Source organism: Eleutherodactylus coqui, chromosome 4 (assembly GCF_035609145.1).
Source record: "Eleutherodactylus coqui strain aEleCoq1 chromosome 4, aEleCoq1.hap1, whole genome shotgun sequence".
NCBI classification, from domain to species: domain Eukaryota; kingdom Metazoa; phylum Chordata; class Amphibia; order Anura; family Eleutherodactylidae; genus Eleutherodactylus; species Eleutherodactylus coqui.
The window spans coordinates 265974021-265991661 of NC_089840.1; the positions used below are offsets into that span (position 1 = coordinate 265974021).

Sequence of the window (17641 nt, forward strand, 5' to 3'; positions counted from 1 at the left end):
GCTTGGTGCCCTGTCGGGGGGTCATGTGTACACGGGCCAACAGTCGCCTGAAATGACTCCTTTGAGCGATATTTGGATAACTATTGGCCCGTGTAAAGGCCCATTTACATGTAGCGATTATGGCTCAAACTAACGAATTTGAGCGATAATCGATCAGTGTGAATGCAAAAAAAAATCTTATCGTTAGTCAATAAGCTGACTTCTCGTCCTGCGTACATGTTCCCCGCTCAACGATTCCCATAGGAGGTGAAGCGCTGAGCAAGAAGCGGACGAGAAGCCTGTGATCCAGCGGCAAGTCTTTCTGTGTAAACGCTCTGCATGAGCGCCGACGACCTCAGCGGTGACATCAGCGCTCGTTCAAGTCGTTTTAAAGACCATCGGCCCGTGTAAAAGGGCCTTGAAGGTACCTTCACCTCCGTTCGCTGTACAGCTTAATACAACGTATTGCTTCCTGCTGTCAGCCACATGATATTAGAAGCTGTTTATTTGGCCCTTTCACTATTAGACACGTCCTCCCGCCTCCTCTGCGGCTGCGAATGTTTACACATGAGTCATGTAGATTTTGGCTGCGGACGTAAAGTGGCCCAAGAAGTCCAACCATTATCAGCTGATGGAAAAACCCGAGATTCCTCTGAAAATCCCGAAGTCCTTGAGACGTCCTCTTAGGGTACCCTTACACGGGGCAATTACCGCCTGAGTTCTCAGCTGATCCCTCTTATCAATTCAAAAGGCCTGAGTGCCACCACTTTCTAGGCGGCATTGAATACTGGTTCAGTCCAGCAGCCCGCTGCCTTGCCAATCCACGAGCGACAAGTCAGCTACAGCGCAGTGTGACGGTCGTGCTGTGGTTACGTAATGGAACGCACGGTTTTTCTTCCCTTTTTTCTTTATACAGTATAATGGTTTTCTCGCATTAAACAGCGCCATCTAGCGGATACTTGTGGCATTACATATGTTTGCGTTTCATAGGACCAATCTTTAACCTCCTGACACCCAACGCTCTTCTGGGTTTTAAAAGGGGGTAATCCCATCTCATACATTCCTCAACATAGAGATTGCAGCACCAAGAAGGGAAAGTTGTAAGATTACGCAAATTAAGGAAGTAGAAGGTGTGGCTACAATATGCAAATGATCAGATTTTCAAGCACCAGCTCTGTGGGGGGTTTTACCTATTTAGATTTTTTAGGCTAAGGGCTGACATGCTGGATCGGCACCCGCTGATCACGCTGCTGGTAGTGCCGATAGACCACTCCCCGCGCCCTACCCCCCCCCCGATGACTGTTTACACACGCAGAAACAGCCGATAGCCGCCCGATATGGGGTGGACTCAACTACCCAGTCCGCTCCATAAACCCTTCATGACCGCCTGATGTAAATTTATTATTGAGCGGTTGATAAGGGGTTAAGCCACATAACTTTTTACTGTTACCATGTGAGGTGTTGTTTTTTTCAGGGGATGAGTTGTAGTTTTTATTAATACCGTTTTGGGATACAAGTCATTTTTTGCTCATATTTTCATTGTTCGAGTCATTACGAACGTTGCGATACCAATTATGTGTATTTTGGGGGTATTTTTCCCAAAATTGTGGGGGAAAATGTTTTGGTTTTTTTTTACAATGGATTTCTTCTTAAACTTTATCGAACTATCTAAAAACTACTTTTTAGTCCCTGAAGGGGACTGCAGTATGCAATTGTTTGATCGCTAGCACGGTACACTGCATTACTTATGTAGTGCTGTGTACTATACCTATGACAGCAACCTACTAGACTCTGCTGAAGGCCAGATCTGATAGGTTGAGTGACGTGATGGATATGGAGGCCTTTGTCAGGGCTCCAGCCGTCATGGGAACCTATTGACACCTTGCAATCCCATCGTAGGGTGATGATGGGTGACAGGTGGAGCCCTCTCCCTCTCTCCCGGCTATAAGACCAGGAACCAGGCTGGCAGACAGCAGTGCACTGGCTTGTTCTTGGCAGGAGACACCCATGTTAGGTGAAATTACCCCCCTTTCCACCCAAAAAAAGTCCTTTGCTAGGGGGGCCGCCATTTGAGTCCAAATGAGATAGCATCTTAGTAGAGATGAGCGAGTATACTCGCTAAGGCACGTTAGTCGAGCGAGTAGTGCCTTAGCCGAGTATCTCCCCGCTCATCCCTAAAGATTCGGGGACCGGCAGGGAGGAACAGAGGGGAGATCTCTTTCTCCCTCTCTCCCCGCCCCCCGCCGGCCCCCGAATCTTTACAGACAAGCGGGGAGATACTCGGCTAAGGCACTACTCGCTCATCTCTACATATTAGTGATTAGCTATTTCTTGCATTTAGCTGTAATGCTGACACTAAGCTCGTGGCACAATATAAGGGAGGTCCTAGTGACTACAGGTCGGGGATATATACCAATATTACGCTTCCTGAAGCCGGCGGTCCCACATTACAGATCGCACGGCTCACAATATACAGACACCTCGGTGGAAAAGAAAATATACGTTTAATTGCACGTGAAATAACAGCAGTGGAAGATCTGAGGCGATGGTCCTACGATGAGGGGATGGGCAGCCCGGCATGGGGGGGCAGCGGCAGCGGTGGAAGGAAGAAGGACTTCAGCTTGTTGGACATGGCTGCGATCTCCGGGTCCTGGGACTCAAAGGACTTCACTATACGAGCAAATCGGAGGACACCTGAAGAGGAGAACACAAAGCGGGCGTGAAGGAGGCGGCGTGGAGATCTGCAGGGGTCTGAAGATACCGAAGGGGGTCCGAGCAACCGACTGGTATTGGGGAGTGTGGAAGGGAAGCGGTTAATAGAATTTAGAGGGGTTGTACCAGAATTACACGTTATTCCCTACCCACTGGATCTCACTGTTGAGACCGCCCCTGATTCGGAAGGGGAGTCCCGTGTCCTCCTCCCTGTGTGGTTACTGCACCCCCCGCAGTGAGGAGAATGAATGGAGCGCTGGTCATGCAAGCGCACTGCTGCTTCATTCACTTTCAATGGGGCTGCGGAGACGGCCGAGCGGTACCTGCTCAGGTATTGCAGTCAGCCCCGCTGCAATGAATGAAGCGCTGACGGTGCATAGTCGTCCAGCGATCCCTTCAATGCCGACGGGGAAGCAATCCCTGCACTGACAGGAGAGCATGGGAGACCCGTCCTGCAGATCAGTGAGGGTCTTAGCAGGGAGCCCCCCCACTGATCAGCAAGTTATCCCCAATCCTGTGGATAGGGGACAACTTATAATGTTGGTACAACCCCTTTAAGAGTGGGTACCATATAGCAGAACTGCTGATGTGTTATACTGCCTCATGTCCGAGGGGGCCGTACCCACAGACTTAACATGAAATGTATCTGAATGGCCCCTTTATTAGACCCCTGCTCACAATTGGCGCTTCCCTATATAGAGATTCTCCCTGTGACCTTGGAGTGCAGCATAAAATCACGTGACAATACAGGAGCAGCTGAATACAACGCCAACTAACATGCCCGTATGCGCAACTCGCCGTTCCAGCGCCATTGTTAAGAGTAACAGAAAGGCGAAACTCCAGGGGGGGCAAAAAAACCCGAAAAATCGTATCACTGAGCAGCGGAAAAAAACTTCCCCTGGTCAGATGGATCCAGATTTCTGTTGCCCCATGCTGATGGGAGGTCAGAATTCGGGGCAAGCAGCATGAATCGCTGAACCCTTCCTGTCAGCACCTCCAGCTAATCTGCAGCTTCCTGTCCACAGGGGCCAATATTCCTGCTGAATGATCCCACAATCTAGTGGATTCTATCCCGCGACGAACTGCTGCGATTCTGAAGTCCAACGCGCTCCTAGATGGGGTCTAATGAAGGGGCCGTTCACTGCATACAGCGCTGAGTTATATTGTGGGTTGTCCTTGGATGAGGCAGTATACGTAGTATCAGCGGGTCGGCAGGATATAACACCCATACTGTATCTGTCGGCACCGCAGCCCGGATGTCTGAGCGCGGGGTCTGAAGCATCCCCCGACCTCCCCCTGTGATCACGCATCTCTCGGAGCGGCGCTTACCCTCCCCGTCGGGGCTGAAGCCGTAGTTCTGCAGCACCTCCTGCTGGATCTGTACGGCAGCGGGGAGCAGCAGCTGCAGCACCTTCCCCAGGTCGTTCCCAGAATTTTCTCTGGCCTCCTCCAGGCGAGCGCTTCCGGTGGGAGACTGCAGAGCGTCCAGCACCTCCCCCAACGCGTCTGCAAGAGAAGACAAAGCGAGAGACGGCAGGGATATTAGAGGGCTGCAAGCTTCCGGCATATTCATGACGAGATCTCTGCTTGCTGGAAGTGAATAAGAACATTGGGGGACTCTATGTGGGTTTTGCGTAGTTTTCAGGCGTAGAAAAGTTGTAAAATTTTGCACAACTTTTCAGCCTTCTGTGCCGGCCCAGTGGGTGGGGCTTGTCTGGAGGGGCGTGGCCACCCGGCCTGACAGATTTACGTATAATATCACAAATTGGCGTACATTTCACCAGGAATGTGCGCCCGGCTCCGACCGCGTGTGCATGTCCGTGAGAGCGCACCGAGCCACGCTACATACAAGAGGCGAGCGCTGCGGGAGAACGTACCGCGCCCGGCGCCGCAAATGGCAGGATGAGTAAACGTACCGCATTCTTAACATCCAACCGGAAGCTGAAAAACATCCGTTGACGGCGGGGCAAACACGGACCGCACTACCGGCTCTCACAGGGGGTATAGGAGGGGCACTATGGAGCTGGCAGTTATGGGACAACAGGACTGCCACATCTGGGGGTTATAGGACGGGCACTTATGACGACAAGAAGACTGGCACTATGCAGGTATCAGAGACAAGAGGACGGGCACTATGCAGGTATCAGGGACAAGAGGACGGGCACTATGGAGTTGGCACTTATGGGGACAATAGGACGGGCACTATGAAGTTGGCACTTATGGGGACAATAGGACGGGCACTATGAAGTTGGCACTTATGGGAACAAGAGGACTGGCAGTTATGGGGACAATAGGACGGACACTATGGAGTTGGCACTTATGGGGACAATAGGACGGGCACTATGGAGTTGGCACTTATGGGGACAATAGGACGGGCACTATGGAGTTGGCACTTATGGGGACGAGGACTGGAACTCACAAGGGCAACGGAATTGGCATGTATGGGGACATATTGTGACTGGCAAGAGGACTGCTCTTTATGAGGACCTAACGACTGGCAATTATTTATACATGTTTTGGCTGGTACTTACAGGGGCAACAAGACTGGCACTAATAGGGACCTTGTGACTGGCATTACTGGGGGCAACAGGACTCGCAATTATGCGGACATGTTGTGGCGGGCACTTATGGGGGCAATACGACGGCAGGCACTTATGGGGAGATGTGGCTGGCATAGATCAACAGGATTGGCACTTATGTGGGCCAAGGGGGCGGGCAGTTATGGGAACTTTGTGACTGCCATTTCTGGGGGCAACAGGGCTGGCAGTTGTTGGGACACCATGTAGCTGGCATGTCTGGGCACAGCACACCTGGCACTTTTGGGGCACTCACGTATGACGTCTGTACGTGGCACCAAGTGTCCCTTCTGACTGCTGGTTCTGGGGAGGGGCGCCCCGTGCGGACAGGAAGGGGTGAGCCGCCTATGGCGAGGGTTATCCGGCGCCGCGCTCACCTTTCACCTGCTCCAGGCTAAGGGTGACGTTCTGTGCCGGAGGAGCCGGTCTCTGCAGGCTGGACATGGCGCTCACCGCGGACTGCAGCCGGTTACACTGGAGGACACCGCCGGCTTACAGCATCCCCTAACTGTGTGTTATGTGTACGGAGCGGCATCAGCTTCCGGGAGGCTAAACCGGGTGAGGCACAGCGTCACAGCACCCTCTGTCTGCGGGAGGCTAGAAGTACACCGATAGAGAACGACGGCAAATATCAATAAAGCCTCTATATGCTGGTAGTCAACAACATGGCGGCTGCTAAACCACATCAGCTTGTATGCAAACACATTAATTCTCTCTTTGACCAGCAGGGGGTGCGGCTCCCATTAGAGGAAGCCTTCTAGACAAATAGCAAAAGAGCTATAAAACCTGACGTAATCCACCGCGTTATAACACCCCAGTGTCCGCAGCATACTTTTCAACTCAAAGCGACTATTACCTCATGTACTAATAATATACTGTGTCAGGTAGTGTAATGCTGGGCTACATATCCGCCATGTAAACAGTCATAAATATTAGTGTACATATTAGAATTTATCTAGAACCGTCTAACATATCACTCCCGCAGCCTGATATGCAGATTACTATGTGCTGATTGGACGGGTAAGACTAATGGGCGTTACCTTCTGGTAGGCCGAGGGAGGAGGCGTGACTTCCCACTCTGTTGCTAGGAGACGCGAGCCGTGAACTTGTGTGCTCTCGGCGAGGCGGTGATTGTGTGAGGCGAGACAGGAATGTCCTTGAGTGACTGTTCTGCGTCTTGCGGGGTGCTCGGAATACAGATGTAAATAAATAAGAGATGAGGTTCAGGCTGAGCAGCCCTCAGGTGGGGGAAGGTGTGCGGCGGCCACTGCTATTCCCACGGCTAGAGTATGCATGAGGGCTCTCCAACCTGCTGCTGCAAAACTACAACTCCCAGCATGCACTGGCTGCAGTCCATGCTTGATGGGAGTTGTAGTCCTGCAACTGCCGAAGAGCCACAAACTGTCAGAAATAAGTGTTAGGCCTGATTCACACTGCCGTATGCGAATTGCGCCTGAGGTTTTCTAGCGCAACCCGCTGCAGATGACACACGGACGTGACCTCTCTGATCGCTCTGGGCGTTCGTTATCCTTATCATGTCCGATTCTCGTCCGTGATAAGGATGAAAATAAGACAAAAACATATAGGGATGCGCTAATACATTCGCCGCTACGGTGCGTATTAGCGCACAAAACGTTTTTTTTTCCCCAGACTACTCAAGTTCAGCGCTATTCGTGCGAGTTTGAAAAAAAAAAAGCGTGAAGATAGGTCCTGCCCCATCTATGTCACATGTAGTGTTAACACGCGAGAATACCGCTAATAAAAAACCGAAACCATTAAAATCAATGGTCTTGTGCTGCCCCGTTATGGGGCCATGTTTTTCACGGCCGCATAATGGGACAAAAACACGGCCATCTGTTTAAGCCCTCTGTGTGAAAAAGCGCCTGTACAGGTCTGTAGGCTGTCCGTGAAATACACGGACCGCCAACGGACTAAATTTACCGCCGTGTGAATAATGCTGCGTTTGGCTTAGAAAATCGTTCAAACGCAGCCCTTTCGTTAAGTTGCAGTCGGCATAAAAATCGGCGCCGGGTCACGCTCTTGTCATAGGAATGGGAGACACTGAGCAAGAATTAACGCACTGCCCGGGCGCGGACGAGCCAGTGATGGCGTTATCAGCCCGTTCGCTCGGGCAAAGGAGAATCATCCCGTATAAGAGACAGAAATCCTTAAAGGGGTTTATCAGAATTTCAGGTTATTCCCTATCCACAGGGGGTTAACCTGGTGATCGGTGAGGGTCTCACAGATGAGACCCCTCCAGTCTCAAGAACACGACTCCTGTCACTTGTCCCCCGCAGTGACATCACTCTAAATGGCGCGCTGGCCGCACAAACAAGGTCAGCTCTTCATTCATTTCAGTGGGGCTGACGGCGCTTCAAACGCCGTGCTGTAAAACGCCTTCATTTTTTAAACATGATGCGTCGCCCTTTGAAATCAAGGTGGAGCATTTTCGACGCTGTCAAAATTGTGGTAGAACGCTGTATACAGCATTTTACTGCATTTTTGAGCGCAGCGTTCTTCGCCACCGGGAGAAAAAATGAAAGTGGTGACATCATCAACTTGCATCACTATTGCGCCAAAAGGCAAACGCTCACACTGAGCGCTGTACGAAGCAGCGTTTCTACTATTGCCAGTGTGAGATTGGCCTAAGTACGTGTCATGCACTGGCGTAACTATAGGGGATGCAGGGGATGCGGTTGCACCCGGGTCCAGGAGCCTTAGGGGGCCCATAAGGCCTCTTTTCTCCATATAGGGAACCCAGTACTATGAATAAAGCATTATAGTTGGGGGCCCTGGTACAGGTTTTGCATTGGGGCCCAGAAGCTTCAAGTTACAGCTCTGTGTTAAGTGGTTAAGAGAAGTTGGGGGGCCCCAAGATAAACTTTTGCACCCTGGCCCATGAGCCTTTAGCTACTCCCCTGATGTCATGTCTTCAGTGGGGATGCACTGTGCAAAGTGTCTTGTCTCTAGTTATGTGTATTGCACAGCTGCAGCATGTAAGAGGTTAATGTCTGAGAGTGGCTGGGATATGTCTGGGAAATGTAACAAGTTTGTCTTGTCATGTGACATTGGATGATATATGTGCTTGCAAGGTGTGTGCAAGTTGGTTAGTTCTCTAGAAATCCATCTTCTTCAATGGTTGAGAGTGGAGTAGGAGTGCCGGACACATGGGGGTACCCTCAACCCTCGTGTGGTGAAGAGATGGAAGCTGAGGAGAGATATCCTGACGTTCCCAATTCCAGGAACCCCCTTTGAGGAATGAGAGAAGAGAAGGAGTCTGCCGTGCAGCAATTAATCTACTAATTCACAAGTGAGTGTCTGTGGAGCGTTGTGTCCCCCTCCGGTGTTCTTCTATATTCCGGAGTGTGTGTGTCCAGGAGCGGAGTCATACGGAGAGCTTAACTGTAGGCCCAGTGCCATCCCGTGTCCTTCCTCCCTGACCGTCTTCTAAACTGTCTTTTCTGCGTGTAAAGCTGTATTCTACAAGCAAGAACGCTGTCCGTTCTCAGTGATTGAGTTTTTCAAAGTTAACAGTGTGTGGACTTTATTATGTCTACCGCCGGAGAATCAACAGTGTGAAGGAACGATGGCGTCACGAGTGACAACCTCTTCAGACCATTACACATATACAGGTAACCGCTGTCCTAGCGTTGCCTGGAAAAGGCCTAGTGGTGCCTTGGCCGAGGTTCCGTGCGTCCCTCCGGGGAGGACTTTGGTAGAGCCACCATGACAAGTGCCATCTGTACCCCGCCAGCTCCTCAATGTGGGCCTTGGTGTCAGTTACTGCACCAGCGAAAGGGAAGAAATTCCCCTCACTCAGGTGCAGCTACGTTCACATGGGGGGGGATACCCGCTCTGTTTTAAACCCCTAATTTGCCCAACAAGTTGTCGGTAGTCACGGGTCTAGCGATGCGTTTAGTGCATACCTGCGTGGGCAGATGTGCGTGTTTGTGCACCTCTCATAGACTTCTATGGGGCTCTTTGGTGTGCAAACACACACAAGATGAACCACTTTCGGGTCCACTGTACTGCGCATGGTTCTCGCGGCTCGACATCGGACATGCGCAGTACAGTTTGTTTGTTTTTTCAAATCTGCTTTCCCGTGGATCCGCGGCACTTCTGCAGTGTCAGCTGCGGACAGGCCGCGGATCGGACGGCTGCGGTTGACTTCAATGGAAGCCGACTGTGCGGGAATCCGCAGAAAATGGAGCATACTTTAAATTCATTTGCGGACGCCCGTGCATCTCTATGGGCGGCTTGATTTGCGGATTCCGCAAATAAAATCCGCCCGTGGACATTGGGCCTCAGATGCTCCTGCGGCTTCACCATCACCGAGCTGATTTCTGACGCGCGGACATATGAGGGATTGTTTTGCGGGATGAGTTGTATTTTTGGGGTACATATCATGTATTAAATAACTTGTTATTTTTTGCAAAGGGGGAGACGGGCAGCAACTCCACCATTGTGTTTTGGGTTCATTCCTCTTTTGTTCACCATGTGCTATAAATGACATGTACGGCTAACTTCACACGGGCGAGCGCGATATTGAGGCGTTAGTCACGGTCAGATTATGCACTCGCCAACATGCAATTTCCCTACAGATGCGAGGCGTTTTTATATGAAAACCACCTCGCATCACTCTGGGGAAGAAGCAATCCTCCACCACGGCTGTTAGCTGCGGCGGAGTGTCTCCCATTGTTTTGAATGGGAGACCTCGCATCGCACCGCGTGTGCCTAGCAAGCGGTGCGATTCTGCCGCCAACTCCATTGAAAATAATAGGCGCTGCGATACGAGAGCACGCCAAATATAGGACATGCTGCAATTTTTTCCCGCTCTGCGATGCAGGAGCACAAACGCTCACGTGTATGACCCCATTTAGAGGAAGGGGGTTCACATTCGTGTGTCTCGCAATGTGAAGACGGCCTTAACGTGATGCTGCAGCAGGGCCTAATAGGCTGACAATGAAAATAATTGGTTTCCTAATTCTGCGTTTTTACTCACTCTTGCATCGCGTGAACATCACGGGATGTTATCATAATTCTGAAGGCACCCTCAGAGTACAAAAAAATTGCAGTGTGTCCAATTTTTGGACAAGAATAGCACATCCTAATTAGAGATGAGCAAGTATACTCGCTAAGGCACATTACTGGAGCGAGTAGTGCCTTAGCCGAGTATCTCCCCGATCGTCTCTAAAGATTCGGGGGCCGGCGCTGGTGACAGGTGAGTTGCGGCAGAGAGCGGGGTGGAGAGAGAGATCTCCCCTCTGTTCCTCCCCGCTCTCCCCCGCCGCTCCCGGCCCCCCGCCGGCCCCCGAATCTTTAGAGACGAGCGGGGAGATACTTGGCTAAGGCACTACTCACTCGAGTAATGTGCCTTAGAGAGTATACTCGCTCATCTCTAATCCTAATGTATGGTTTCCCGCACCTCAGACAGCACACAAATGGGATGTCCATCCGGGACAGATACTGTTAGGAGTTCCGTTTTGGAAAATTAAGGGTCAGTAAAGTATGATCATGCAAGATCTTTTCTGCAATGAACTGCTGCATGTAGTTTTATACAAGTTTGTACGCAGGGAGGTGGGAGCTGCAATGGTTGGGGGCGGGGGGGGGTTGTACTTTTTTTGTAATTCAAAGGGTGTTCATGTCATACTCCCTGCTCTTCAGCCTACGGGAAAACTCCTTGCCTCAAAGTAATCCTCGGATTTTGGGACAAAATTTTATCCCAGCAACAAAGGGATTGGGGGTATATTCCTTGCACTTGCCGTTCGTCCAATCCCCCGGTTCCAGTTCCAGTTTTCACCATCCAAAATGGCTGTCACAATTTTCTTTTTAGCTAATGTACTTTGAATTACTCTCTGATTGGCCAGCACAGGTCATCTCTGAAGATTGCGTCGGCCATTTTGAACAGCCAAAAATGGGGCCTCCAGATTGGATGGACAACAGAGAACAAGTGTAGGTAATTTCCCCCCTCCCCCAATATTATGTTCCTGGGCAGAATTTTGTTCCAAAACTAGAAGATCACTTTAAATTTACCCAATGCTTTACTTTACCGTTACAGTATCTTACCTTACAATGTTGTCGCCATTCAGTTTTTTATCTTCTGTTTCCAGAGTAGTTTATGTTTTTATCCTGGGCATAACTGACACACTGTGTTATATCTAATGCAGCGCCTGAGGGGGCGGAGCATGATCCAGGGATTCTCCACCCTTCCCTGCCAAGGAGGGAAAGATGGCAGCGGGTGCCAGGTACAGGATCATGGAACTCATTGTACTTTTTCATGTTTTTGAAGACCTGTCCGAATTGGTCTTCTTCTCCAAGCTGAATATAAGGTTTAGAACATGTCGCTTTGTCCGTTGTCTATTACACTTACTTATTTAGAGGAGCGGGGTCATCCTTTAAGAAGAACCAGATGAGGTTTCAAGTATAAACCCACAATTCACAAATTTGTCTACAAATTTCACACAAAAATAAGTAGAAGTCTCCACCTATGTAGTGTAAGTGCCTTTTCACTTTATTCCAACCCCCCCTCCGCGCGTTACACAGGTGGCCGTGCAAAAGTCATCGTGCAAAGGCGCAAGAGGAGGCGGAGAGTACAAAAGGGGTGGGGCTTGGGTGAATGAAGGAGTGTAATATCCATATATATTTATACAGTTATATTTCTTGTAGGCTCTCACTCTCCCCCATCTCTTTCACGCAAATGTATGTATATATACAAGTTCACACATATATGTACAAATACACACATTTCTCATATATAAATACAGGTTTTACAGTCATACTCTCTGCTTACATACATCATTTGATATATATGAAAGATGGTCGCCCATAGGTGGGGTTGAAGAACAATGCGTACATATGTATGGACAAGTCCTCAGGATTGTTTTTTGTATACGTACATATATACTGGGGTGAAACAGATCGTATTGAAGAGCAAGACATTTAGGGGCGTAAAAACAGACTACTTGAATGGACATTTTTTGGAATTTTTTGTCCCAACCAATGTTGGACTGAGATACCTCGGGCCTACCAAAACTCCGAGGAGCAACCGACAAGCGCCAATGCCCATCTGTAAAGAGTGCACATCATGTCCTCATGTCATCGGGGCCGGCTGCATAGCTTTGCAACCATGGCCTCCAGACTTCAATGTCTGTCATTTGCTGCTACTCACCACTGTTCAGGTTCTTCTTAGATTTGGCTCCCAGCACTGTGAATGTGTCAAGTGGGAGGTCCAAATCACTCATTGTCAATCAAGTCTGTTGTCTAGTTGGGCCGTGGCTGCAAAGCTATGCAACTGGCCCTGCTGACATGAGGACATGACAGATCCTCTAAGAGTATTGGCATATAAATTGTCATAAACACGAGTCGGAAGTATTCTACTCCACCTTCCACTCCAGATTAGGTTGAGCTTGGTAGGCCCTCAACCCTGCTATGGATAGACCTCAATATTGTGCCAAACCTGGACATTCTGGAGGATCTTTGGATAGACAAGTCCAACTTATGCTAAGTGATATAACCAAGCTCCGTTGGTCAATAAGTCCAATGTCTGTGGATGATAGAGATACTTTAGGTATGATTATACCACCACTATACATTTGACTATCCCAGTGGTGATTGTACATATACAATGGGGTGCTCAATCTAAAGGCACATAACTAAGAATTGTTGAAAAGTGTCAGTGCCTAAGATGCAGAATATACATGGGCTATGAACCCCAAGAGGTTGCATCGGGCTGAATTGAAGGATCACTAGTGGATCCAACCATGGGGAATCGTGTCGGGCCAAAGTCAACCGTATAGAGACAAACGGCTACAGTTCTGACAATTTAAGCAAGAATGTCATTCCATCTGCAATTAGTATTAATAACTCTGATCTCAGAAGGAGGGTCCAGATCTGGATTGGATGTTCCCAAGGCCACCCTTTCTGCAATACGTATACATGTCGAATGGATGGAGGTGGGATTGTTCAATTATTTTTCCCTATCATATTATTCAATAAGGCATAGTGAAGTCTTTCAATACTAAATAGGAGACTATTGTGAAGATCAAGAAGGTTCATGAACCTAAGAGTGAGGTGGTGGGGTCTTCCACTTAGTCCAGATTTCTCTTCTGTTCTCAGGAGGGGAAGGGAAGATCAGAGCAGCTGCCACATTTTCTCCCCACCACATAGTTACCAAAGGAGTGTTCCATGAAGATGACGAAAGTGCTCATCAAAATATATGGACCAAAACCCTCCTTGTCCAAGGGGTAAAAGCTAAAAACAAGTAAAATAAATACATAAAATATAAATATACTATATCAAGATGTGTTATTTACTGTGTGACTTTAAGGGCCTTATATATTGATAATTGGGCAAGGACAGGGAGATAAGCAGCCAACCATTGATAGCTGCATGGGAACAAATGACCATATTAGCGATCGCTCGTTTCCTAATAGGGCCAGAATTGGCTTGTGTAAAGGCCAAGCACACGGCAACCGATCAACAAAATCTGCTCTTGTCTACTTGGCCTTTACACAGGCAAATTCAGACTCAATTTTCGTTAGTCTGGTCGTTCATCCCCATAGAGCTGTCATTGGTCATTGCTTGGTGTAAAAGGACCCTTAATGTGCCTATGACAATACTTTGTGTGGCGCAGCGTGCTAAGCTCTTGCTCATGACCTGAAGGTTGTAAGTTCAATCGCCGCCTGGTTCAGGTAGCCGGCTCAATGTTGACTCATCCTTCCGAGGATGGCTAAAAGAGCCAATGATTTACTGATGAGCCAGGGTGAACGTTTCCATAAATGTAGTACTAATTCAATGTTCTACAGTCCCTTTAAGGCCAGTGTCACACGGGCGTAAGCACGTATTTGCCTGTGCGTGTTTTACTGTACTTTTTGCGCAATTCATTGGGATGGGCAATTAAGTCAATAATTCAATATGTGCTATTTTTGTGCGCAAATGCGCTGGAGAATAGAGCACGAACGAAATTCACGCGCAAAATACGCTTACATGAACGAACCCATTGGGTTCTATTCATTGCGTATTGCAAAACGTTGCGCAAAAACGTTTGTATGACACAAAACTGAAAAGAATCACTCCGACTAATGAACAATGTAGATATGTCAGTAGATCAACTGCTCTGTAGATCCCAGATCCTTTGCACAATGGATTCAGATCCCAACATAAAACCTTTAGAACTCTAGGACAGATGATAGTAAAAGAAATGACGGCACTTGTAAATGGCGGTACATTCGCACGCACGCAGTTCATGCTCCGGCAAAGACTGTGGAATGAATATCCATACTCTATACTCAGGGTTCAAATATATGTATATACAAATATGAAAAACTCAGCCATCACTGGTATATACATAAAGATACATACGTCCACGCTCCGACATACGTGATCCGAAAAACGTCGCTCTCACTGCTATATACAGCTTTACAACACGCGATTGTATACATACACTCACTTATATACAAAGTGACAAGAACGTGCATCCTCGCTCACATACGGGTATATACAAGGTAGACTAGAGCCGCATACGCACCTATATATATGTACATCCATACACTGATATATACAGAATGTGAGACATACAAGTACATCGATGGCGTTTTCTGTTCAACCGTTATCAAACTGTTACGGGCCGCCGACGAAGAGTTTTCGCGTTTGTCACTCACTATCTTTTTAACATCATCACCATCTGAATGTTATCGAAGAACTATTAGCTGTGTTGCAAGGAGGTAATTGTTACCTATTTATGGTCTGGAACATATCTATAGCAGCCATTTTGTAAACTATTCCCAAGAGATGGTAAAAGCAGCCATTTTACAACACCTTTGAGGCAGCCATTTTGTCACAGCGGGCATTCATTCCAAGAAGTCAGCCATTTTAGGTAGCTAGGGATTAAACAATAAAAATACAGTGGAGGCAATGTATTAAAGGATAAGTAAACTTTTTGAAAACTTCTCACATCAGAGGTTTTAATCGTTGGGGGTCCAGATGAGATCACCTATCGATCACTAAAACGGACCGGTAGAAACGGTCATCTGAGCGCTGTGCCCGTCCCTATCAGAGCTCAGAGCGGTGTATGGGCCCCATAGACAATCACAATGTTACCCCTGACCATGGCAGTCGAATGCGCACCATGCTCAGATGGGCGCTTCTGCCCGTTCGGGTGGATATCTCAGCAGCCGGACCCCCCCCCCAATCAAAACTTCTGACATGTCAAAACTTCTTAAAAAGTTTAGTTGTACTTTAGGACCGGCATTTAAAACAGCGGTCTCAATATGATCCCCCCAGGCACTAGATGTGCCTAATGTCAGGCGCACGCCTCCCATACATTAGGTGTATCTCGGGCTGTCCGTGCACCTAAGCAGAAACGCACGCCAGCTGGGAAGTTTCTATGCCAGTTTCTGGCCTAACGTTAGGGCCACATCTCCTCCCACCAAGCAACGCCCATTTTCTTCTAGAAGAAAAGCGGCGCAAATTCAAAAAGTTGCAAATTTTTCTGTGTAAGTCGGAAATTTTCCTTTCTTGAATCGCCTCATATGTGTCTTTATGTAGACCACAAAATTCGCTACAATGCTATGGTAGTCATAAACCAATAATGTCATGGAGGCATGGGGCACCTTGCGCCTTTGGGGCGTCACTAGTTCTTTGCGTTTCCATGCAAAGGAAAGTCAATTTTTACCATAAAATGGCTGCCTCGCTGGTATCATCACAACGTGCGAGAGGAAGTTCATAGTTATATATATATATATATATATATATATATATATATATACATATAACTATGTACTTCATTGTTCAACACTGTCGAAAAGATAAACCATAGCAACCATTGTCCCCAGCAACCAATCAGAGTACAGCTTTCATTTCTCAGACAGCTCTGTGAAAGCTGTGCTGTGATTGGTTGCTATGAGCAACAAGGACAATTCTCCTTTTAGCCAGCTTTGATGAATCCGTATGGAGTCCGTTTTGGGTTTCCTCCATCTGCTCGCTTCACGTTATAACCGTCTTTCTCCACACTCGGTCGGTCAGATAACTTGACCCGCCATCCATGTACACGCGCCTTAGTGTAAACGTCCACTTCTAATAACATACAGACAGACACATACGGGGGAGAGCCGAGCGCAGTCACACCCAGACAGACTATTACGGACAATTCGCACGAGACGGAATTACGCCGCAAGACGCAGCTGCGGAATTACGCGCCAAAATCCAAATTTTGATGCTGAACTGCAGGCAGGTTTTAAGCCATTTTCAAATCCGCAAGTAGCCTGTGGACTTTGGCGCAGCATTTACCGCGGCGTGCGGCCTATTCCGTCCCATGTGAAAGGTACCTTAGTGACACGTTACATACAAAAAAATCATGTCCATTAGATGTCAGGTTAATGGAGCAAGCGGTTTCTTTCTCTAACTGCGTGGTCTCTCTATCGCAGGATGTCTCTCTGCTGGGAAGGGGGGTCTCAGTTAGTATCCTATGATGTCTCTTTCCCATAGGAAGTGTCTCTTTCGCAGAAGGCCTTTGCCTCTGTCTCAAGTGCTTCCATCCGTTGTGGGGCTGTCACTACCATAGTCTATGTAAGTTCTCACAGCGCACTTCCCACGTGAGGGTCTCAGACTGTCACAGGATGTCTCTTTCTACGTAAGGGTCTCAATATGCTCTGGGTTTCAAGGTGCAGTGTGTCGCTGAAGGGCTGTCTCGCTGTCGTAGGGTATATATATATCCCAGAGTATCACGCTCTTAGGAAACAAGGGGGCTATTTTCCACATTGCGTCGCGCTCTACTATATGGCAGTCTCGGATACAGTAGGTCTCACGCCGGGAGTATCTTTTGTACAACGGCCAGTACTCTTGTCTCTCTTGCAACCAACGTCCATCTTTCGGGAGTTCGTTTTTCTTTAGTTTTTGGTCACGATAAATATTCCCTCCGTCCTCGGGCAGTCTGAAGCGGTGATGTCATTCTGTCTTCTCCAATCAACGAGTGCGATGACCTCCGACCTCATGACTTCCTTACAGGGTTTTATCGGTTTCCTTCTTCAAGTGACTGTAAAAGAATTGCATCAATCTTAAAACAGAGTCACTCAGGTCCTGTTCGGGTACGTTCACACGTCGCGGAAATGGGGCGAATCTTCATCTGTGGAAAATACGCACCAAAATCCGCGTCAAAAACCGCATCGAAATCCGGATTTTGGTGTGGATCCACAACAGACTTCACCTCCTCTATTGATTCTCACTAGAGATGAGCGAGTATACTCGCTAAGGCACATTACTCGAGCGAGTAGTGCCTTAGCCGAGTATCTCCCTGCTCGTCTCTAAAGATTCGGGGGCGGCGCGGGTGACAGGTAAGTTGCGGCGGGGAGCAGGGGAGAGATCTCCCCTCCATTCCT

The 17641-nt window shown here is 48.4% G+C and overlaps 2 protein-coding genes and 1 non-coding gene across 8 annotated transcripts in view; all 3 read right to left on the reverse strand.

Annotated features, from left to right (window-relative positions):
• Positions 1–2464: 2464 nt before the first annotated feature.
• Positions 2465–5828, reverse strand: C4H12orf57 (chromosome 4 C12orf57 homolog). Its single transcript, XM_066601248.1, has 3 exons — positions 5645–5828; positions 4021–4197; positions 2465–2673 (listed from the first exon to the last, which is right to left on the reverse strand). Exons 1-3 carry the CDS (start codon positions 5709–5711, stop codon positions 2531–2533), a joined length of 387 nt encoding a protein of 128 aa, XP_066457345.1. The 5' UTR covers positions 5712–5828; the 3' UTR covers positions 2465–2530.
• A 171-nt stretch (positions 5829–5999) lies between these two features.
• On the reverse strand, positions 6000–6055 carry LOC136626823 (U7 small nuclear RNA). Its single transcript, XR_010792674.1, has one exon. It is a non-coding gene; the product is annotated as a U7 small nuclear RNA (small nuclear RNA).
• A 5702-nt stretch (positions 6056–11757) lies between these two features.
• Positions 11758–17641, reverse strand: part of ATN1 (atrophin 1) — a 36462-nt gene continuing 30578 nt past the window's right edge. For 4 of the 6 annotated variants that reach the window (XM_066601250.1, XM_066601252.1, XM_066601249.1 and 1 more), the window contains exon 10: positions 11758–17319. In XM_066601250.1, coding sequence (XP_066457347.1) covers positions 17265–17319 — 55 coding nt within the window. In that variant the 3' untranslated portion in view covers positions 11758–17264. The remainder of the gene's footprint in view (positions 17320–17641) is intronic. The other 2 variants (XM_066601253.1, XM_066601254.1) reach the window with 1 other exon arrangement.